The sequence below is a fragment of the Branchiostoma floridae genome, chromosome 18 (assembly GCF_000003815.2).
Source record: "Branchiostoma floridae strain S238N-H82 chromosome 18, Bfl_VNyyK, whole genome shotgun sequence".
NCBI lineage: Eukaryota > Metazoa > Chordata > Leptocardii > Amphioxiformes > Branchiostomatidae > Branchiostoma > Branchiostoma floridae.
The window spans coordinates 18,221,464-18,245,478 of record NC_049996.1 but is presented as its reverse complement, the minus strand read 5'-3'; the positions used below and the strand labels follow the sequence as shown (position 1 = coordinate 18,245,478).

General features: G+C 40.4%; 2 protein-coding genes across 4 annotated transcripts; one reads left to right on the top strand and one right to left on the bottom strand.

Moving 5' to 3' along the window:
* The first annotated feature begins 59 nt into the window (after positions 1 to 59).
* On the top strand, positions 60 to 13,223 carry LOC118405844 (guanylate kinase-like). Of its 3 annotated transcripts, none has more exons than XM_035805652.1 (9): positions 60 to 320; positions 3,005 to 3,156; positions 7,630 to 7,773; positions 8,077 to 8,118; positions 8,482 to 8,578; positions 9,323 to 9,461; positions 10,720 to 10,804; positions 11,200 to 11,285; positions 13,024 to 13,223. In XM_035805652.1, exons 3-9 carry the CDS (start codon positions 7,662 to 7,664, stop codon positions 13,132 to 13,134), a joined length of 672 nt encoding a protein of 223 aa, XP_035661545.1. In that variant the 5' UTR covers positions 60 to 320; positions 3,005 to 3,156; positions 7,630 to 7,661; the 3' UTR covers positions 13,135 to 13,223. The 3 variants fall into 3 exon arrangements, with proteins under 3 accessions (XP_035661545.1, XP_035661542.1, XP_035661544.1); XM_035805651.1 differs by lacking the exon at positions 3,005 to 3,156 and adding an exon at positions 12,333 to 12,393 and having other exon boundaries at positions 62 to 320; XM_035805649.1 differs by lacking the exon at positions 3,005 to 3,156 and having other exon boundaries at positions 61 to 320.
* A 7,285-nt stretch (positions 13,224 to 20,508) lies between these two features.
* On the bottom strand, positions 20,509 to 23,994 carry LOC118405842 (elongation factor Ts, mitochondrial). The gene is made up of 5 exons (XM_035805647.1): positions 23,968 to 23,994; positions 22,972 to 23,141; positions 22,427 to 22,555; positions 21,816 to 21,938; positions 20,509 to 21,182 (listed from the first exon to the last, which is right to left on the bottom strand). The coding sequence occupies exons 1-5, from the start codon at positions 23,987 to 23,989 to the stop codon at positions 20,625 to 20,627; spliced, it is 1,002 nt and encodes a 333-aa protein (XP_035661540.1). The 5' UTR covers positions 23,990 to 23,994; the 3' UTR covers positions 20,509 to 20,624.
* Between the last annotated feature and the right edge of the window lie 21 nt (positions 23,995 to 24,015).

Genomic DNA, 24,015 nt, shown 5'->3' with positions numbered 1-24,015 from the left:
CAAAGATTATGGTAAACTCCATTCACACTCCTATCGCGGGTGAATATGGGTAATGGCCATAAATAGTGACCTTGCATAATTTCCGACGGCCATGTGCGTTATGACTCGTCCTGAAAATTTCATTCATATTTCTTAAAGTACAGCAAGAACACCGTAGATTCATCGAAGACGCAGCGAAGTTCCTTGCAGGAACGTCTTAAATCCGCACTACTTTCCTGACGCATCACGTCAGCGGACTAATTTCAAATTCAAGAGGTCAAAAGCAGGTCAAGGAATGTTTGTGTTGTGTCGTGGTTTGTCCGGTCAGGTGAGATCCACAGGTGAGAAATTGTGACTTTTCAGTACTTTTTGAATTCCTTAAGATAAAAACAATGTCTTAGAAAGGGCAGTGTTGTCACTGGAAGGCTAACTTTCCCGCCAGATTCAAAACCGTACTCTAGAAACCAGGTAGAAGTGACGTCTGCAAACGTAGCAACGGAAAACATGGCATGGTCGAAACTATCATCAGTTCAAAGTTTAAACCTTCCCCTTTGCTTACATAACGTTACTAGAACTCGGTCTTCTGATCCTCTGTACTTTGTACCAACTTGGTACCGAAATCTCTGGGGTTAATGACCCCACCCTGGCAACTATCAGGCCAGCTGTAGTAGATGCTAGGTAAAATTAATTTATATTGGTAGAAAATTGTCATCGGTGTCAAGTCTAAATGTTTACCTTTGTTTATATAACGCCATATGGTTATCCGATCACCTGTAGCACTTACCAACTTGGTACCTTTTGGGATCGGTGGCGCAGCGGCAACGCGTTGGGCTCAGGCCCGAAACTGGTCCCGAGTTCGAACCCTACCGTGTCACCAATCTTGTGTCCTTGGAAAGGCACTTTACACGACTTTCCCCACTTTACTCAGATGAAAATGAGTACCTAGCTTTGGCTAGGGATGTTCCTCAGATAAGACGTTAAATAAAGACTGTGCTACAATCAATAAGAAAATGATCGGAAGAAAGAAAGAAAGGATGGTAGGTAGTCTGTATACACGTGTTTTCGCTGGCTGCGGTAAATGTCTGTCAGTGTCAGGCCAACTTAGGAGTAATCTATATAAAGTTCAAAGGACTTGAGCATCAGTTGTAATATGACACTAATTTAAATTGGAACTGGAAGCGAAAGAAGGGTATCATTAGCTAATAGTAATAATGAATCAGCCTATTCAGAAACAGGAAGCACAGAAAAACAATATAAACTGTACTAGGAGTAGGATGAAGGGCATTTCAAAATCTTACAGAAAACCTTACAAAAGTACAAAATAAACGACCTACTACTAGTACTAACAGTGACATGGCGTATGGAGTTGATTGCTATACTCGACAATAAAGCAAACACAGTATTGTAAATGAAGTTGTAAGGCAGACTTCAAATTCACAGTTAGTTTGCAGTGAGCTCATAAAACTCTATTTGTTGATTCACCTTACTGGCTAGAGAAAGGTTTTTTCTACTAAAATTCTAGGGAACCAAGCTTAAGTATAAGAGTCCTGGTAGTAAATGGGATAGCACCCAGGCTACCACTTAGTACCAGTACTTTAAAAGTTGCAGTACCAGTTTTGTATGACGCACATACTATAACACGTCACTGCTGTCAGTTGATACTAATTACTCCAGGTGATGCTACAACATTGTACAGGTGGCTACTGGTATGTGGTAACACATGTCACTCAAGTTTTTATATCAAGATTTAAATCTTTTGTATGATTTATACTGTATGATATATATATATATGTCAGTCAACAGTCACCAACTGCAAACAGAGCTCCAAACGATCGTATAGTACTCAGTAATTACGGTAAAATGTGAAATGTTTACAGGGTTTTAATTTAATTTTGGGGAGAAAGTAGTGTTGACAGTACTAGTTCAACTGCCATACAGGGTTTTACAAAGGTGGTTTTGAGTCGTGGCAAGGAGGTGACTGTGAAATTACTAATATGAAACCACCAGGATATCATTTCCCCTTTTGTAGTTGTGTGTTCAAATTTTGTATCTGCTCATGGCCACAATCTGTATCTTACACTTACAGATCTGTACAACTCTATCCTTGGTTTGACTTTCAAACTTACTGTCCTGTAACTTACCGTGTCAGCCATGTGCTCAGGTGGATTACCCAATGTACAGCATTAATGGATAATGAAGTCCCTATGGTACTACTACTAGTGAATTACAGACTCATTAGGACAGGACTGCCTGGTGCTCAGCTCCTTTCTTGTTCTTACTAGTACTTCCATCTAGGCTGTTTTAAGACAATTCTTAACCCTCAATATTACAACACTACAACTAGATACAAGTTATGATATTATAAGGGAATACTGGTACCTTCTGTCTTTCAAAGAAGCTATTATGAACAAGGTATATGTGTCCAATTGGGACTGACAAAAAGTAACACATCAAATTTTCTTGATTTTCATATCTTTCTTCTAGATGGTGATCTTTTCCCCTAGACCAGAAAAGTGATCATTTTTTTTTCTGTTGACTTTTCTGTTTGATTCCACTGTTTTATTAGTGTTAGATCTACTTGTGTTAGGTATCATTTTAGCATGAATTTTTATCTATAATATGCTTATTAATAAGCTTTTCTGTTTTTCCCAACCAAGAACAACTATAACTTAATCAACTGCTTTCACTTTCAGTTTCCCCATTACATCACATAACGTTAGATTAGAGATTGCCAGGATTGGCTTGGTCTTTCCCTCAGTTACAGTTGACGTCATGGGGAATTTCCAATTAGGACATCCTATTAATATTGTAATGTGTATGAGGGGGATCTGTCATGAAATATTCAGATAAAACTAATTATTACAATTAGACATCTAAATCTATACTGACTTTAATATCAAGATCTTACATTTCTTAAAACTCTTTAAGACACTAAAATAGCCGTAAGTAGCAATAAGCTTCAAAATATTTTTAAATGATCACGCAAACAGATTAGATAACAACCTATCACCTCCCCCTCATGTAGAAGTGGTACAGTCCATTCATTCCCATCATCATCTGCAGCTGACAGACTACATATAAAAGGTGGATATTCTGTAGACTGGCATACTCTTCAGGTGAATAACACTTGTAGTTGTGCAAGTTGTTCAGGAAAGACCTGCATTCTTTTATTCACAGGTGAGTTTCCAGTAGTGCTGTTAACTAGTCTCTCCTGATTTGATTCTTCTTGAATTATTTAAGGCATTACAGGACCAGGCATATGTGTACATGTGGAGGATATGGAAGGTTTACTTTTTGGGGCCCGTGTTGTCTGGCAACCCAAAGGGCTGAATAGGAATGTGTGGAGAATTGGGCAGATGTATCGGGAGCAGTAGCAGCTAGATGTTTCACTGTTAAAGGAAGTTGGGGTACTGTGTAACGTGTATTTAAGCTATAAGGTTTTGTTGTATATTTGTATTGATAGTAACTGTTATGGCGTGAATGAATAGTAGAAAGTGAAAGTGGTTGCAGGGTTGGACAAGTCCACTAGTCCGATTGTCCCGGACAAGTGAAAGTGCCTATCATGCTTGTGCATGTGCAACCCCTTCCCACTAAATCCTTGCCAGTTGCATGTGCTGAGGCTTTTGTTGTTGTTTTTCTCCAGTTTATTGTCAAGTAAAGAGGCACAAAAACCTCTGAAATGGTCTTAGTTATCAGACTAATCCCGTAATTTATTAGTGAACCCGCAAAAAATATGGCATTGAAATTTTGGGCAAGTGAAAAGTTGGTTTGGTGAATTTTCAATGTACTTGCCCGATAGGACAAGTAAATTTTAGAAAATTTGTTTAACCCTGGGTTGAGGCATTAGTGATTTCCTTTTAGGATCCATACGATGTAGTGAATGCTGAAGCCATGTTATTGTTAACGTTTGTAGTGAGAGACCGGTGAGGCTGAAAGACTATGTGCCTTTGATATAATGTTTGATAGATGATGCTGCATTTGATTTCCTTTGTAATTCGTATTTGTGTAGTACCCAGGGGTACCAACTTGCAACTATGAATCATACAGTAAAAATCATAAGCTGATGTGCACAGGATGACGTGTGTGTTTGTATTCCCATTTCTGGCTGAGCCATGTACGTGATTTTTTTTTGGACAGGACCACCAGTAATGTGACCAGTTTCCAGGTTTAATTGCTCTTCCCTATTCAGCCCATGTGTCCATTTTGATGCGAGCTTTGTTGTCTGATTGTTTAGTGTCATAAAGGTTTCAAAAGAAGCTTTCATATCCCCATCTCTGCTGTGGTTAGTAGCCTGGGTACCATCCTTTATATTTCTACCGGGGCTCCTTACACTCACTTCCCTAAATAGCAAGTGTAAGGAGCCCCGGTAGAATACGGATGGTACCCAGGCTAGTGGTTAGTGCTGTCACTAAAGATGGCCCTTAGGTAGATGATCAATTGCAATTTCGTATTTTCTTAATCCCAGGTGACATTCATGAATAAAGAGATTTGTTGAGTGTAAAATTGACCAAGAGATTGTCCATAAATTATCAGTGACCCTGAACTGCTTCTCAACAAATGTATTGATACAATGATAGACTTGTCCTGTCCTGTCATTGCACTTTTGTAATACAGTACAATCACAGCTGTGTTGTGGGCCTGTGTTTTGCATACAGTAGATTGTCTTTCATTCCTTATTGTTGTAAGACCACAGGTTTTGCCAGTTGTGGTATTGTTATGATTAGTAAGAGCCATATGTACAGTTGTGCGGAAGTCATTCATGTTTCCAAAATCATATCCATTGCTTGAGTAACTCAGCTTTTTGGGTCATTCATGATCAGTTTTGGTTTCATGATTCAGTTGTGGTATTGTTATGCTTACTTAGTAAGACCAAGAGCCACAATAGTGAGGAAGTCATTCATGTTTCCAAAATCACATCCAGTTGTTTGAGTAACTCAGCTTTTTGGATAATTCATGTTCAGGCTGTATAAGTTATCATAACTATAACTGTGGCCCCATCTGTTCCTATTGTACACTAATGAACAGAACAATGAACTGATAACCCTGTCAGCGGGCAGACAAAATGCAGTCCGCTTCTCTCTAAAGTTGCGATGAATGAAGTGTAGAGGTGTGTGTGTGTACAGCAGTCAGCTCTTGGTGACACAGTGCCAACTGGAACTGACATTTCAATTGTGTTCTACCTCAATGGAAGGCCTTTCAGTACCTTGTACATGTATGTGTAGTATCAGGCTTTTAGCTAGGGTTTTGTCAAAGTGGGTCCAAATTTCTTACCATGTGGCAGGTGAGGCAGATACAAGTACTGTAGGGGGTCTGGGGAAATCCTTCCATGGAAAATTTTAAAATTCTCTGAAACACTGTTTCTTATACATTCTGAGGCTCAAATTTTGTGGAGTCCTTAAGTTTGTCCACACTTAACTATCTGTGCACTAAATTTGTATTCTTTATAGCAGATGTAGGGTGGGCAGGGGTTAAAGTCTAGTTTGTAAGCTATCCCCAGCAACCTCTGCTGCCGATCGGAGCCTCAAAAGACAAGGCGGGGATAGCTGACAGAAAAAGACGGCATATAAGCAAAAGATCACAATTTTCACCATCAAACTCTACTTGGAAAGTTGTTGCGGTAACAGACTGAGGTTGTGGTCGATGTAAAAAAATAATCCATAGACTCGTTCCAGACAAATTAAGATTGGCAAGCATATTTCAGCAGACCTGGCAGTTGTCAGGGGGAGAATCGAGCCCCATGAGAATCTTCCAGCTGGTACAGACTGAGGTAAACTTCATGTCTATGGAAGAATCAGTATCCATGGAGGTGTCTAGGAGAGCACTGCGATTAAGTGGAGTGACCTAGCGGGCAATGGGGTTGAACTTGAAGGGGGTACAGATGGGGATGCCCCCTTCCAGGAATCTTATTTAGTACTCTAAGGCTTCCTGAGGGACAAATGTTCTGTCAGACAGGTCACAGTTTTAAGACTGTACATATGTAACCTTAGGCTAGTACAAGTAGTAGCATCCCTGCAGGGTTGAACAAGTTTTCTAAAATCCACTTGTCCTATCGGGCAAACACATAAAAAATGTACTTGCCCGAAAAAATTTTTCACTTGCCCAAAATTCAAATGTCACTGTTACTAGTATATGCATTTTCACTTCCAGCAATGGAATTCTCTGTAGACAATTGCTTGATGTCATGACTGTAAAAAGTAACAAGTATATCAAAATTGCACTAAAATCGATGGAAAAATCTTACTTACCCGATCGGACAAGTGGGGTAGGACATGCACTTGCCCGAACAGCACTTTCACTTGCCCTGGACAATAGGGCTAGTGGACTTGTTTATCCCTGCCATGGTCAATTAAGATTTCATGCTTGTCAGAGTATCTTAAACTCCCCAGGGTAAGGGGTGGTATGGTCAGGGCATGGGGGAGCATCAACCTTTGTTACTCCTTTTAAAAATCCGTGTAATATCTTATTCTCCAAGCAGAGAGATAACATGATTACAAATATAACACAAGAAAACAGTTACTGAAGCAACCCAAAATCTTGAGTCACTGCTTCTTGCATCACTGAGCATAAGACAGAACATTTGAGACTGTGTTTTGACACTTTGTTATGACAAACAATATCTTAACCTAGACCTGCCCTGTATAGAGTCTTCTAAACCTTCTAACATTGAAGGACTTTGACACATGTGGAAAACAAGCCTTGTAAAGTGTTTCTCCATGCCACATTAGTGTGGGGATGAGCTGGTAATGGCTGTTAGTCTCAGTGGAGCCGTGCTCTCAGCTGGGATAGCCTCTTAGTCTAATGGGTGTATGGGTACTTAACGTTTCCAGAGAATCAATCGAAAAGCCTTCTAAAACCTGAGGGTATCTGGCATAGGCTGCAGTCCCTGGGAGGGAAGTTTTCATTCCCAAGGTCAGTATGGCATGTCCTTTGTAATGGCAAACCTTTAGTATGTGTAACACAAACTCTGCTGTCCGGGGCTGTAACTGGCCGGCGGATGTTAGGCGGGCTGCTATAAGTGAGATTTAATCATGCTAGCAAACCTGAGATGCAGTGAAAAGTCGTGTGGCGCAATCGGCAGGGTGTTGGATTCATAAAAGGGGTTCTGGGTTTGAATCCGTGAATGTGCCACCGATCTTGTGCCCTTGGCATTTAAGGCACTTAGCACAACTTTCCTCACTTCACTCAAGTGAAAATACAAAGCTTCGGTTAGAGTTGTTCCTAAGAACTGATTACAAGTGACTTACAACTTTGAAGTTCACAGGTTACAGCAGCTGTAGTCACATAGGCCGTGCGATTTCATACGATTGCTAACTACGGGCATTTTGGCGGACAGAAATGTACATCTTCAGCAAAGTTCAACTGTCTTGGTACACAAAATGCTGTTTTGGATCCATGTCAGTGGCTGGTTCTGTTAGGGCCTTTTTGAAAATCTTATGGCATCAAAGCTGAACGACGATCGCTTGACCTATGTGACCGCACCTTAGTCGATAAAACATTTGACCTTTGCACCTGTGTGTTTTTCAGCCCGTTTATTCCTGATTACGTACCCTTTCCAAGTTTTATTATCGTGCAGAAAAATCTCTTGTTTAGCAGTAGATTTTAGCAAGCTAATTTTTGGATATATCATTTGACCTGTGACCTGTGTTCCAGCCCGTTTGTTCCTGCGTACGTACGTACCTGGCATGGCGCTGCCCCGACCTGTGGTGATCTGCGGCCCCTCCGGCAGCGGCAAGTCCACGCTCTACAACAAACTCCTCAAGGAGTTCCCGGGGGTCTTCCAGCTCAGCGTCTCACGTGGGTATACACACTGTAGTAGGGTGTTACATCAATCTCTTCCAGATTCATATGGCCACCTTCGGTCAATAATGACAATGGCAAAAGCTTAATAGATATCAGCCCTACAGCTTCGACTTTGGCTAAACAGTCCTATTAGAGAATGACAGTCTCTGCCACATCATGATATTGTCCATAGATAGATAAAAACAAAGACAGCTTATCCCAGAATTAAATGCTAGGAGTTAGTGAAACTGTACTGTAGTCATTTCGAATGCTGTTATGTCACATTGCACTCAGCAGGCTTCTCTGCTTCCTCTGCAGACACCACAAGACAACCTCGACCAGGGGAGCTGAATGGAAGAGGTAAGGGGAAACTATTACCAGTATAACACCTAATCCGTAGTTAGCAATGACCTTTTGTTAGGTCTCCATGCAGGAAGAATAGAATTTACATGCCAGTTGTACATTCTAATGGAGATCTAAATAAACAAACAAACAACCTGTTACTTATGCATTCTTTATGAATTCCTATTCTTCTTCTTGTCCTTGTCATCCTGTCGGACAATCAGTTCACTGACAGATGGACTCGGCGATGTGCAACTAAACCCGCTTCACTTCTGCACAGTCTGCCACAGGTTGGGCATGTGAATGCCTATACACAGTATATTACAAAATTTTTTCATATTTAGATTTGATTATTTCTGCTACCGATTTTGTTTTTCCCAGAGTACCACTTCATCAACAGGGACCAGTTCCAGGAGAACATCAAGCAGGGAGACTTCCTGGAATGGGCCGAGTTTTCTGGGAACATTTATGGAACAAGGTTGGTATGCAGGCTTTTAGTCAGGCATTCGTCAACGCATCATCTGGATGCACTTTTCTTAGAATAACAAGAAATTTGATGCCCCTGGACGCCCTATTTTGGGGAGAAAATCCTCTGACAAGCATAAAATTCTGATTGACCAGGGAGGCTACCAGGTCATCTGTGGTCACAACCTTCTACTGTGACATCTGTAACAGTATTTTTGCCTCTTGGGATACCTTAGAATGCACTGTTTTAACTCAAAACCATCAAAAACTCTGCACCATGGAGGGTCGATGCCCCCAGACCCCCCTACAAAAGTCATTTACCGCGACTCACCAATAAGTTTGGACTCTGGTCTGACATGCTTTACTACAGAGCATAGACGTCAATGAAGGTCATCCAGGTGATAAGATACTCAATAATACTTACTCAAGCAACTCAGATATGATTTTGGAAATGGTCAGATGTTTCAGATAGCAATTCTGCTGTCATTTGTCAGTGTTACTGACGAAAGACAGCGGATGGTGTCTGATTGTTCCCAAAATTGTATCCAGTTGCTCGAGTATCTATTATTTGGCGTTTTAAAATATAGATGTCAATAGATTTTTTACAGCCTCTAGAATTATCGGTGAAGTTCTGAGATACTGTACAGTCTACTCTTGTTTCTATTCTAACTTTTCTTCATAATTTGTGATTGGAAATCTGAGAAACAACTTAAGTTTAATGATGATAGTACCTAAAAAGCACTGTTTCCCCCCACAGTAAGAAGGCGCTTGAGGAGGTACAAAGTAACAACGTGATCCCCATCCTGGACATCGACACCCAGGGGGTCAGGAACGTGAAGAAGGCCAGTCTGGAGGCTGTTTACATCTTCATCAAGCCTCCCAGTATAGATGTGCTGGTGAGTAATGAATGAAGAAGAAAATGATGTTTGGCCATTGTAGAACGAAGATTGTCAAAGAAGATTGTCATTATGTATAACATCCATTGGCATAATACCGGTCGGTTTACTGCAATTTCTCAAGCAATGCTAATTTGGCAAATGATCAACGCATCATTTTCTCCAGTTACATCGTGCTGTACAGTTACAGCTTACCTTTGCCACTTCTTCTGTGAAAAATATTTTGTCTCTCTGGTCCTGCTAAAAACATAATATCGTAATTGGAACACACCGCGGAATTGCACGGAGAACGGGCGCGTGTTGGAAGGGGGTGCACTATACCGGTCGAACGAAACACGGCACAATTAACTGCCGCTATGTACCTTTATTCATCCTCTGTTGTTCCTTTCTTTCCTGTTAGTAGTTGCACAAAACAAAAATCTGCATGAGCATACAAAAAGTCATGAGAAAATGGGCGTATACTGACAAGAATTTTCATTTAATTTTGGTCCGTCACAACCGCTATGACGTAAAACTTTACTGCTGGCTGTAGCATTAAAAATGGCGGGAAAATGGCGGCGTACGTTCAATTTGACCCATTCAGCCGTAGATCCGGGCTATTATGCAACGGTTCCTCGCACTTTTACACGAGTTGTAGGTCACCAAAAGAAATTCAAGATTGCTGTTGAATCATGCTCGTCTTGTGCCTTGAGCACATGTGATTATTATCTACAAATCTGGCGATGAACGTGACAGTGTGTTTGTCCCACGACGAGCTCGCCTGCCCCGAAAATGACCTGAAAACTTTTGGCCTTGTTGTCTTCGAATGCATTGTTATCGATGCTTTGTAAATTATGTATTTGACACCTAGATGTCTGAAGTGTGCATACCTCAGAAATAACTATTGTTGCATGTGTAGATCTCTTTAAGTTCCACTATTTTTAATCGACGGTATAAGGCTTATGACCGGTATTATGCCAATGCATGTTAGCGGTTCTATTGAAGAAAGTTGTCCTGCCAATAAACAAGTTGAAAAACAAATTTGAAAATTGAAAATCTTGGAAATGAAAATCAAAAGACATTGTGGCTAGTTCCTGTCTTTGACCACAGAATTGGTTAAAGACAAATTTTAGTTATCAGAATCTATGTCACAGTTCATGTAGATTTTGCTAAAGGCTCTTCCAAAAGATTTCTTTGGTAACCCTAGGTTGTTATAGATATATTTAAGTCCCTAACTAGTATAAAACTGACTGACAAATTGTTGTTTTACGCCCTTCAGGAGAAGCGGCTGAGAAGCAGAAAAACAGAGACGGAGGAGGCTCTTCAGAAGAGACTGTCTGCAGCCAGGAATGAACTGGAGTATGGTGAGATGGCAATGTAGATGTGACAACAGAGAATTCTCCTGAGTGTGATGCCACAAACAATCATTAGTTCCCAGTTTCCCAAAGTACACCTTCTACTTCTTGATGTTATGTATAGAGTGCAATTGGGTTGTATATCATAAGCAGCTCAAATGCTGTGCAATCAGGTACTCAAACCAATGATTTTGCCAGTTGCCATGCAGGAGAGATTTAGCTGATGATGCCGACTGATTTCTCTTTTGCTTTTTGGCCCTGAAATCCTCCGAAAACGGGCCGAAAAAATGTGCTGCTTTCTTTGTTGAAGGCTACATCCAATGGTACAGTCCTTTGAGTAGTGGGCGGATATAGCTTTCTTAACCGATGTAAACTCTAACATCCATTAATTGTTGTCTTTTCAGGTTTAAAACCAGGAAATTTTCAACACATCATCACCAATGATGACTTGGATGTTGCATACGAGAAATTAAAAGGCATCTTAATTAAAGTGAGTATTGTTTGTGGACGTGTAAATCATAATAGGAAGGGATAGAATTTAACCTACTGTAAGATTTTCATGCTGATACTCAGATGTTTACTTTAGTCTACCATTGCAACACAATATCCAAAGTGCACGCCAAATGCAATTGGAAGAGTTTTAACCTTGATTCTGTTTTCCCCTGATAGATATGCTTTTAGATTACATATTTTGTATATACCCCGGTATTATGTGTGTTAAGGATTCATACATGAGCTCTGGAAGGATGCAACAGGTTATACTTATGAATATACCAGAAGCTGTGTTGTGAAGACCAGAAAGGACTTGTTTGCTGCATGCTGTTGATAGTTGCAACTGTAGGGCTGTTGTAGAACTGAAATAATGTTGCTGTGGAGTGCCATTTACCCTGTTGCAGTATTTCATTGATGGCTGACCTTACAGCTTCTATGAGAAGATTTGCCTGGGTATTTTACCAGTGTGTCCTTTTGGTGGCACTCCACAGCACTGCATCATTGCACCAAAATATTTGCATTTCATCTCTTTCAGGATTAGTGGTGTTGCATCCTGCACCTGTTTTAACATTTATTCAGTCCAACACAAGAAAACTGAATTTAAGAAATATACCTTGATGCCTATACTAAGCTTATGACTTTCTTTAAAATCACTGACCCAATTACTTCAGTTGTGTGATATCATGAACACATGACTCCTGTACGTTGGGTCATTGGTGCCTGCAAGTTTGTATACAAACCCAATGCAGGACAGTTTACCAGATGTTTCAGTCAAATAATACCTTCCAACACAGCCTCATTCTGTTTTGCCTAAGGTTGCATATACACATGTACACTGGGCTCCCACTGTGCACTATCCCACACAGCGCATGTGTATTGTTCGCCTGCAGACCCAGTCCAGGACAGTAGCCCAGAAGTTTCAGTCAAATCATATAACCTGACAACATAGTTTCATGCTGTATTGCCTGAGGTAGCATGTACACTGCTGGGCTCCCACTACATGCACCATCTCACACTGCGCATGTATCGTGTTGTTTGCATACAGGCGATCGATGAGGTTAAAAACGAACAGTACAAACCCTGAGGTTGGACGCAGCTGATAACTAGTAGGAACTTTCGTTATCGCTTGCTCTGCATATTGCCACTTATCGTTATCACTAATGTTCTGGTGATGATAACTTGTTATCACTTGCTCTGTACACTACCACTTATCATCACTAGCTCTGCATATTGTATATGATTGCTTGCTTGCTCTGCATATTACATCACTTGCTCTGCATGAGTGAATCAGCAAGCCTTGTGTCAATGCTGAAATGCTGTTACTATATTTATAGGCACAACTGGCCTATGTTTGTATTGTACAGTCTTTCTCAGCAACGATGGCCCTGCCTTGATTGCAAGTACATGATTGTATATTACGTGACCTGTAAGTGCGTTTTGAAAGGTTGATTCTTGAGGTTTTACACATTGATAACATGGGATCATGTACATGTAAGTTGCCATAACTTGCCAAGCCTGTTAGTATTACGTTGTGATTTTAAAACTAAAAGTAAGTTAATTTAGCCCGTTTCTTATCAAGGTATAACTGGTTGTAACATTTGTTAGTATGTGACAGTGTATTTATTTGTATGACTGTATTTTTTAAATTAACCAAGTTCTTCACTAGTTTTGGTGATAGAAAAATTCCCAACATCTTCTAAGTTCTAACTTGTAATATCACCCCCCCCCCTCTTTAGTCCCAGATGCCCTTGGCCATGGCTACAGGGTCCTCCTCATCAGTGGTGAACAGTTTTCTGGACAAGCCTGCCGCCTCGGCCACCACGGTCAACTCCAGCTCACAGGACTAACTACGGGCAGCGGACAGACATCGCTGAATAAAGAGACTCTTTTTACACAACCATTCTTTATAGTTGAAAGGTTTATATTTTGTTCCAACGTGCAACACAAAATCAGAAAAACTCACCATAAATTTTCAGTCAAGCACGTCAACCTTCTTCAGATGTACGATTTGCTTCACTGATGTTCCAGAAGTCAAAGGATGCAGCAGCTTCCTGCCATCATAGATGGGGGAAGACGGAACCTGCCACCGTCACGATTCAGAGAGGGCTCATAATGAGTTTTTCTTATTTTGTGTTGGAGCAAAATTTAAACCTTTCAACTATGGATTCTACCAACACAGGTGAGGTTTCATTCAGAAACCATTGCTTTATTCACTCTAACGTTTCGGTGACCGTCTGTCACCTTCTTAACGGCAATTCTGACTGGTTCACATTGTACTGCAGGACAGGTGTCGCTGCTCACAGTTCAGATGCGGGCACAAACGTAAAGTAGTTACAATATACAGAGTCTGCCATACAGACTGCTTAATTTGATTACAATGTGCTCCCAAATGTGAAGGAGTGTGATATATACATAACGCTGGATTGAATAATTTAAAAGCAATGGTAGTGTAAAAAGAGTCTCATTATTCAGTGACGCACCAACCTGATGAAACTATTCACAGATGGAAGATGGACACCGCTGTCACCTGGCCACACTGTCTGGGGTGGGAACCATCCTGGCTGGCTGTTAGTTATAGATATGATTAGTCAGGCCTCAGAAATTTAATTTTATGGATGGCATCCTCTGAAAATCCAAATCTGGTGGACATTTCATCGATGATGGTTAGACATCCAGATGAAACTTTACGTAGCACAAAAATAAATTATGTGACCGAATAACGTCTCTTAACTAGTGGACATTTTTTAAATTAGAACTAATGCCATTTCCTTTTGCAATCATGGATGTTTTGCTTCAAAATTGCCCATCATTCAAACATGCGATGACAAAGAAGACAATATTCAGATTCTGAAACCTACTTTCAGTTCACATAGGATAAACACATGTGCCAATAAGTATAAGCATACTATTGGATAACATTCCAACTTGCACTTCTGTTTCTTACCCAGTTGGATAAGATCTATAAAAAAGACGCCAGATGATTTTTTTTTCTATAGAGAGATGAAAACAAATATTTATATAGCCCCCTGTATCAGGGACTCGTGCAGCAGTATAATCAAATATGGGATACTACTAGCTAAGGATGTCATCCATGGTATGGAGTTTCTGTGGCCTTACCATAGCGACTAAAGTGCAACTATAGGTTGTAGGGACCATGTACTGTAACATAAGAACATTGAGATGGTACTTATAATACGTTCTGAACAGGTGCTGCATTGGCACATTGTTATTTAATATGTTGTTTTATCTTTAAAGTACAAGGTACACATTTTTTCTTGAATCTTGTTTTCACTTTTTTTTCAAGCAAATAAAGATATGTCAGTTTACAGCATGGACCTTGCTCTAGATCTGGTAGCTACAAACACAAATTTGAAATTAATGTAAACTTGATCAGTGTGCTGATTGGCTATTTGGTATGGACAGACCAAGCTGATTTGCTGAAAGCATGACTCTTGCATTTTGATTGGATCCCTGATACGCATGCCACTTTTAAATTTGTCATCCACTATGTGAACACTTCAATCAAAAGACCACTATTTTACTGTATTTGAAACAAATTTACTTTATATAGCAACGTATCATGTCTTTTGCAATAGTCCACGGGCATCACAGCATACTTTCTGGCTCAAGCAATTGTGTTCCTGTTCCTGTTCAAGCATTCCATGGATCCAACTTTTGAAAGAAAAGAAATGACACTGGAGCAATGGCCAGTGCCTATTCCCTTAAAATACAGTCACATAATTGAAGCGAGGATATAGGATGGGTGGGTGCTCGGAGTATAGTTCATATATCCTTACTGTTCCTATTACTTGTGGAAATACATTTGACAAAATTACACTGGAGCAATGGCCAGTATCTACCCGGTATTCCCCCAAAATTCACTTAATGCAAAGGAGGATATGGGATGGGTGGTTGGTTGGAGTAGGCTTCATAAATCCTTACTGTTTTGTTCCTATTACTTGTGGAAATACATGTTGCCAATAGCTAGTATTAGCCACATTTTAAAGTGCAATCTGACATAAGCCACTGCTTCAAAGTTCAGCTATGGAATTGGTACAAAAATATTTTTAAAGCCTAACAATACTAAGTTGCATTGCGTGTAGATAGTTCCCGCTTGTGGGAGCTTTCAGCATTAAGAGCTTCTTTGTGAGACAAAAGCATAAACATGTCCTGCACTTAGCACTCAAATCCATTTCCTTTAAAATCTAGTGTTCCTATAAACAGAATCATTTGTGGAGGACGTACATGTAAGAATCAATGGTATTGAGGAACAACCCAGGACTGTAGTACTTATTGTAGACATTCCACTGTAACTTGTTAATATTATATGTACAGCATTCCCTCGTGTAAAAGGCTGTCAAGCATCCAATAACTTACATGTACATTTATTGACAATGACAATAATGTTTATTGCATGTCCATGCCCCGATGGGGCTAAATGCAGTACTGTAAGTTTGATACAAAGTAAGTAATAAGGACTTTCAAGGATGTCCCTGTCAGCATTGCAGTTAAGCTCCTGGTTCCAATCAGTTGGTAACTGGGAGTCCCTATACCACTTAAGGTACTACAAGGATCTGAATGAACTAAGATGATTCATGCCACCCCCCCCCCCTTCTGAATTTTGGTAAACAGAAAAAAAGGATTGATTCAGAGCTACAGACTGTATGCCAACTCAACATGATTGCATTTATTAAATAATAATCTTTGGTTCCTGTACAACCAAACTTTGACAAGGAACAGCTTTGTCCACAATACGAGGTTAGACCTCATGGTCCATTTCAGAAACATGTCTGTAATGTATGTAATACATGTTGTATTTGTGACTGTATCCGTTGTCAATAAAGATGGGAGAAAAAGATCAGAGCCTATCATCTCTTCATTACATGCTGATTTTACTGTGACCACATCTTTTCAGTTCAGTTCAGTTCACATCTTTTAGTAAGTCATAATAATGGGTTACTGTTGCACTGATTTGATTCTTGACTATTTTAGAGTATAACTAAGCACAAGAAGAAAATACACATGATAAATATCTCCCTGTACATCTGACAAGTTTGAATAACTCCAGTGTATTGGTCCAAAAGCCAGGGGTACTGGGTTCGAATCCCAGCATGCAATTGATCTTGTGCACTTAGGAAAGGCACAAAGATACAAACTGTCCTCACACTAGGCAGGTGTAAAAATTGGTACCTGACTTCGGTTGGGGAGGTAAAGGGTAGTGCGAGAAGGGGGTTGGGCTCTGCAAGGACGTTACATCAGTCCTTGGGCTCTGCTTCCAAATACACATTGTGTTCTGAGTGTGTTATAAGAAAAGAAACTATGCAAAGAAGAAAAACACATTGGTTTTGAATATTTCATGTACATATCATGGTTTATGTATGTTTATGATACATGCTTGTTCATTACACTTATTATCTCTGCCTAGCTTCTTGTTAAACATGTACATACAAGTGTCACTCAGTCAAGTAGTATCAACTCAATAACACAGTGGTGATGCTCTCGGTTCTGGTAGGAATTTACCATCAATCGAAAATCAAGCCATAAGCCCTAACAGAACATTTAATATTGACAAATGTTGATAAATTGTTCTTGTTATTAAACTGTAAAAGCTGTGCTGCAGTACTGTACGACAAGCTATACTCCTTCTTTTCTTTACACATCAGATCTGGTATTATCCAGAGGGTTTCATCTTTAAAACTGCACATTTTGTGATCTAACCATACATCCTAGTTTCAGCCCAGTTCTATGACTTCTTCGTAATCAAACTTGACAAAGCCCAGCAACTTGATACATTGTACCTATAATACATGTATGGACCGTTGTGTGTTTACGACTGAAACACAGTAACTTTCGCCAAAAAGCAGTTACTCAAGCAACTGTTTATGATTTTGGACATCATCAGTGACACTGGACTGTATGTTCTTAGTAATGCCACAGAATGAAATGTCATATAAACATAATGATAATGTCAAGAAACAACTGGATCAAACGCAAGATGTTTTTTGCACAGTCTCATCAAATTTGAGTGCTTAAGAAGATGCTATCTAAAAATCCGACTTCACGTAGGTTAACTGTACATCCTAACATCTTACTGTTTCACCTACGACTCCTCCACTTCTCCACACTCGAATCTGACAAAGTCTAGCAGCTCAATGCCTGTAATACATGCATGGACTGTTTTCTGGTTATGACCAAAACACAGTAACTTTTATTCTGATTGGCAAATCCAAAAGTAACTATATCTGTTACTTATCATCATAGACAGCTGCAGTGTGTCCATAGAAATCCCACAGAATCAAATGTGATATAACGCCCATTCCTCATTAACTGGGAAAATTGGAGGTAGAAAATTGTAAAAAATACAGTTGTCCAAAACGCTTACCTGCTGGTATGAACTTGTTACCACTTATATCGACTATCTTTTGCTATTTTTGTCTGGTGCTAACACGCTTAATTTTGGAGATATTTGATTTTTAGTAGGCCATGTCATCTTTCCTACAATTTCGTAATAAAGAGCATATTACTACACAGAGAAATGTTCCAGCAAGTAATAGTGGATTAACAACAGCCAAATTAGCGAATTTTCCAACCCAAAACCTTCAAATTACACGCCAATGAGAAATATTTAACCGCCGTGTCATTTGTTTCGGAATAATCATCAAAATTACTAGCTATTAAGTTTGCTACATTTGTATTAAAGTAAATAAATGATATTTTTTTTTTCTGATATGAAGACAAACCGTTTAATACTCCTTAATTTTCACCCTGTAGGATGGGATAAGAGTGATAGAATATATTTATGAAAATGGTTGGAAGCAGGCGATATCTATTCTACAGGTAAATGCCAATGAACTGTGGTAACGTAAATTACAGAATCTCTAACATTTGGAGGAAAGCCGAATAGTGTACATACTGGCTCTATTTGAACTGATCAGGTCATGTTCGTCTATAATGCTGGACCTCTTATCTTCATGTTGCTAACTCAGAGTAGCAAAAAAGTGTATCTTTGTTATCCGGAATACCCGTATAATCTTGTTCGTCCTGTACCCACCCGGACTCTGCGGAAAGACACTCAAGATATGCAAGGTCTCTATCTTGGCGGGGTCTATTTAAATACATGCTAAGTAACAAAGAATTCACGCAATCACACGCTCTAGGTCAGAACCGCTTCGTCCTCGCGTCCTTTAATCAAGTCTTTGGGAATAGCACGACATGATGCGATGGCAACATGCACCAGATGGACTGGGCCTTTCTAGCACAAGCTTTCGATATTGGAAAGACAACAAACTAAACACCAGTTATCGCACTTCTTATAAAACATTTTTTAATGTCAGGAAAATTTTTGTTCGTGGAACAAACACAATATCACATCAATACAGAATGAATGTGCTACCTAACAAAATGTCCATCCATACACCTTATATCGTGTGGTTAAATAATACTGGCAGAAAGAACTGTGTAATATGTGTATAACAAGGCTTTTGTTGATGAGCAAGGCTATAAACAACATTATCATATAGCCAGGCGCCGCGGACCAATGAGAAGTCCCCGTTCCACGTTGGTTATGACGCCGTAACACAAAGATCCAGGCCAGGCAGGTGCGTTTCGCTCCTCTGATTGGTCAGAATGAATCGACACCGGCACCGGTGTTGATTTGCATCGACACCGGCACCAGCGTTGATGCAAATCGACACCGGTGCCGGTGTCGATTCATTTTGACCAATCAAAAGTAGCGATACACACAAGAAAGTAAGATATATGCAGGCATTGACCAATAAAAAGGAGCGAAACAAATACCAGAGCAGAGGGAATAAGTACAGACTGTAAGGGGGATGGCTCCTTCTAACATTGATAATGAGTTTTGATCGTTCTAAAAAGCCCGCAATGTTTCGGATATTTTCTGTGGAAATTTTTGGTTTCAAAATGCAGTGTGTAATCTCCTTACATATGCACGTACCAAAGAACAAATGTGAATTTTCAGAAATTCAATAAAGGACACACAGGGATGTCGATCTCGGAGATTCGAGGACGAATCTTGAAAAGAAAAGGGGGAGTAGTGTAACAGTGGTGTTCAAGGACTGCTAAACCGAAGACGCCTAATGGCTTAAGCCTTTTGGCCGAACGGCTTGCACGTTCGATTTGTGATCCGGCTGCCCGGGTTCGGCGCGGGTTCGAATCCCGGGAGTCGGGGTGTTGTTTCTTTCTGTTCTTACTCGCCCCTCGTATTTCTACATTCCTATGAGAAATGAAAAGTCCCAGCATCGTAAGATTCACTGAAACAGGAACATATAAACAGACTGCATTGTGACTCTATGGCAAGCCAAGCCCACCTACAGTAACATTACAGCAGATAATACGTCTTTGGTTGATGTGCTCTTGCTGAACATCCGATGACATGTTGAAGAAAAAAAATGGTAACGTAAATTATATGGTAACGTAAATTATATTTATGCTTTTAATGATAAATAAAATTTTAACAAACAGCTCTGGAAAGATTAACTCTGCAGGCAATTACTTATCTGGGAGCATTCTTTCCTATGAGTACAAAAGTAATGATCTTTCTATACATTCTAAGGGACTTATTATGGTAACGTAAATTATATCAAAAAAGTGACAAACGGCCTGAGATTGGCGGTTATAGTCATGTTTCCAACATTCGTGTTTTATGTGTTCTGTCATTTGTTTGTTATGCAACACCACTGTTTAGCAGATAAAACAGTGAAAAAATTATCAGGAAATGTCTTTTCGTAAGCGAATTACACCCAACAGAAGTTCGGTAACGTAAATTATACAAAAGTTGGCGACAAGAATAAAACGGCATCTGACGTAAAAAGGTCGTCTGCTGGACAAGTTCATCAACACCTGACAAGCCGGCCTAAGTGGTTGATGTAAATTATGACTGAAAATTTAAAGAACTAACGTCTTTTCATTATCAGAATGCCACGATATTCACCTTTATAGCATTTCCGACACGTGTTTTTAGCGTGTTTCTAAGCAAAACCTTACCCGGGACGACCAAAAGGCAACTAACAATGGTAGGAAAACATTGCTTAGCATATTACTATCATGTACTTGTAACGGAAAAGGGCAAAATACGTAGTCATTGTGTCTTTAAAGAAAACTGTGGCCCGCTGCTTATGTGCGACAGCAATTTGCCCCTTTAACGAGGAATGGGCGATAAACTGAGTTCCCAAGTATTGTATGGTGTCTGTTTCCATATGTGTCCAGGGAGTCCTGAAAAACAGGCTGAAGCCTGAGCGATGTAACTCTGGTAAAACAAATAAATGATGATGATGATGATGGGGTAACTGTACATCCTAGTGTATCTTCCAATCTCTTACGACTCTTCCACTTCTCCACACTCAAACCTGACAAAGTCTAGTAACTCGATGCCCTGCTGTCTGGTCATCTCCCCCACCGTCATGGTGGGGTCCAGCAGGAAGGTCTGCCGCAGCATCTGTGTCTCATCCTCATCACTGTCTGTACTCCTCTCCTCCTCATCCTGCTTATCCCCATCCTTCTTCTCCCCTTCCTCCTCCCGAACCTCCGGCATCTCTCCGACAGTCAGGGGGCTCATCCCGACGACGTGCTGTCCTAACCGCCGGCCAAGCTCCGCGGCGTTGAAGTTCTGAAACTCTGTGTTCTTCCGTCGGAAGGCGACGAGCGCGCCGTACTTCCCGAGAGCACAGCTTCCCGATTGGCCGCCGGTCGTCCCGGCAACGGGCGCGTGGACGTAGACCCCGACGTGTTTGGTGGGGATGGGGGGGACAGAGTAGTACATGGCACGGCGGATCTGTATGTTTTCTCCCAGAGTGCCGATGGTGAGGGCCGTGAGGTCACCTAAGGTCGTGTCTCCTATCTGCAGCTGCTTCAGCTCCTCGCCTGTGTGGAGGGCCTGTAGCATCATGGGAAACATTGTTAGGCTTAAGTACATTTCCAAACCATGGCCCAGCTTTCAAGAACAAACAGTATGATGTAAAAAGACACCAAACTACACAAAACGTAAATGGAATAGTCGTGGGCATCATTTGCGCATATATTTACCTGTACATTTCTATTATTCATTTTGACAAACAGCCCGACCAGGCCCCGGTTTGGAAATGTGATGTTAGCCTTAGATACTGTCGGTGCAAACTTTCATTTTGTTTGTTTGTCTTGTTTGAACTTTTATTTATTCATGAGAAGGTCAAATCAGCCTGCAGGTCACTTTTCATTGAGGTCATGAGAGGTGAGGCAAGGGTCAGATAAAGGGGATACAGATTACATTGAGTCATGTTGATCTTACAGTTCAGAACAAAAATGTTATAGTTTTTCATTGAAAGAAAAAAGGAAGATGTACTATGTTTGGTCATTTAAATCTTTATTTTCCTTTGGTTATTTTATACTGGGCTACAAGCCACTTGTTGCTGACACCATGGGCACTGCTAATAACTGCTGTAATGAGGGCTAAGCAGTACCAAAAGATAAAGCAAAAAATCATAAAATAGTTTTCATAGCTTTTACATTTGGTTCATTAGTCTTTCATCACCTTAAGCCAGCCCAGGGTCCACTGCGGGTGAGCTTTGACATCACCGAGTGTTGCCATGGCAACCTGCGTGACCAGCTGGCGGAACTTGGGGTTCCTGGCCACGAAGTCTGTCTCACAGTTCACCTGGGGTGGGGGGCAACAAGTTATTCAGTTAGGTCTTAATATACAGTTGTATACTCCATAAGGATTTTTCTCCCCCTGTAAAATCTCTCTGAGTCTCTCTCTGCTTTCATCCCATAGAGAGTGTTTTTTTTAAGCCAGTGACTATTACAAAGGGTTAGCCCTGCTGATAGAGACAAGGACAAGGACAATACAAATGGAATATCACAAATGGAGGCTTTTCACTGATGATTTTTGTTAATTTTGAATCCTTTGGCAGGTAACTGGATTAAAGCGGTAGCATCTACCTGTGTTTTACAGATGCATGCTGTAATCCAACATGGTGTAAACGATTTTTTTATCTATGTCAAATGAAAAGCTTGTGTTGAGGATTTAACATGGACAGAATAACCATCAATAACTATTAAATGCTGGCACCCAAATAGTTCAATTTTTTTTGGGTGGGGGGGGGTCAAACTTTTAAAAACACACCTGTAAATGCTGAGACCTACCTCCACCATGGTTGCCATGGTGCCCTCCTGAGCCACGCCCACCAGCCCCTGTGCAGTCTGCCTGTCCTGTAGTTTGGTAGCTTTAGCCCAGCCCTCCTTCTGTGCCTGTTCCTTCAGCCACTTCTCTGCCTACAAGACAGATATCACACAATTCATATGACCCTTCATGTGTTTTGGGCTCAGGTTTACAAAATCTCATTTTTTATTTCACAAAACTTTCACCAGGATTCAACTACGTGCAAACACATTTTCACATGCAAGCAGAGTTGTCTCCAGGACCTGTCCTTCTGTCTTGGGATGGAAATTTGCTTGTTGGGACAGAAAAAGGAGAATTCAATACGTCTCGCAAATCTGAGCGTCATGACATGAAACTGATGTGTATTCCTCAGCTTAAAAATGTGTATTCCTAAGCTTAAAATGATTTAGCAATGAAAATCAACAACATGGGCTCCAGACTATGACTAGTATGAGTCATACTGAGTATGAGTGGGACAGAAAAAATTTAAAGCTGGAGACAGCCCTGCATACAAGCTACCCAACATTACCTGCTCTAAGTCATTTTCAAACTTCTCCAGTGCCTTCCTACAGTTGACGAATGTGAAGCCGGTTTTCTTGCGCAGCTTGGACAGGTTGGCTTTGGTGACACCTTCCAGCACTGGACAGGTGTGCAGACACCTGGCCAACGATGACACACCTGCAGAACACCTGGTCACACCTGTAGGGCAGGGCATGAAAGGGAAGGTGATTGACACCTGGTTCTACTTGTTTATATAGGCATAAATGAAGGAAATGGAAAGTGATTGACACCTTATTGTTTGACATAAAAGTGAAAGTGATTGACACCTGGTCCTACTTGTTTATATAGGCATGAATGAATGAAATTGAAAGTGATTTACACCTTATTGTTTGACATAAAAGTGAAAGTGATTCATTATTGACACCTGGTTCTACTTGTGGGTATAGGCATGAATGAATGAAATGGAAAGTGATTGACACCTGATTGTTAAGCATAAAAGTGAAAGTGATTGACACCTGGCTGTAATTGTGGGCAGGGTGTGAAACATTGAAAGTGATTAAGGACAGATCAATTTACAGTTTTCAGCACCTGGAGATGGAAGGGCCAATACCTAGTGGCCACACCTGAGAATTTTTGTTGTGTTAAGGTCAACAAAACAATTGTGACTAGGTCCGCATTTTCGCCATTCTGTTTTTCTGATTATGTAACATACTGATTATGCAACATCTGATAATGTTTTTCTAGCACAGTATACCGACTATACGTGTTTGCAGTTACAGTTTCTTACAATAACGTTAATATGGAAATCCCAAAAGTCATGTCACACATACTGCATTGGCTATATGAAGGTTTCGAGTATTTCTTGAGTACATATATTTGCATTAGAATTGCCCCCCTCCCTCATATATAGATGACCTCAGTAGGAAAAGTCGATCACTTCACTCTCGGTTTCGTCTAATATTTCTCATCCATAGAGGTAAAAATTAAGAAGCATACTTTTTTTACACAATGCTAAGGACCATACCTATAGTTCTGAAGACCCACATCGCGATTGGTTCTCAAACGTGCACAA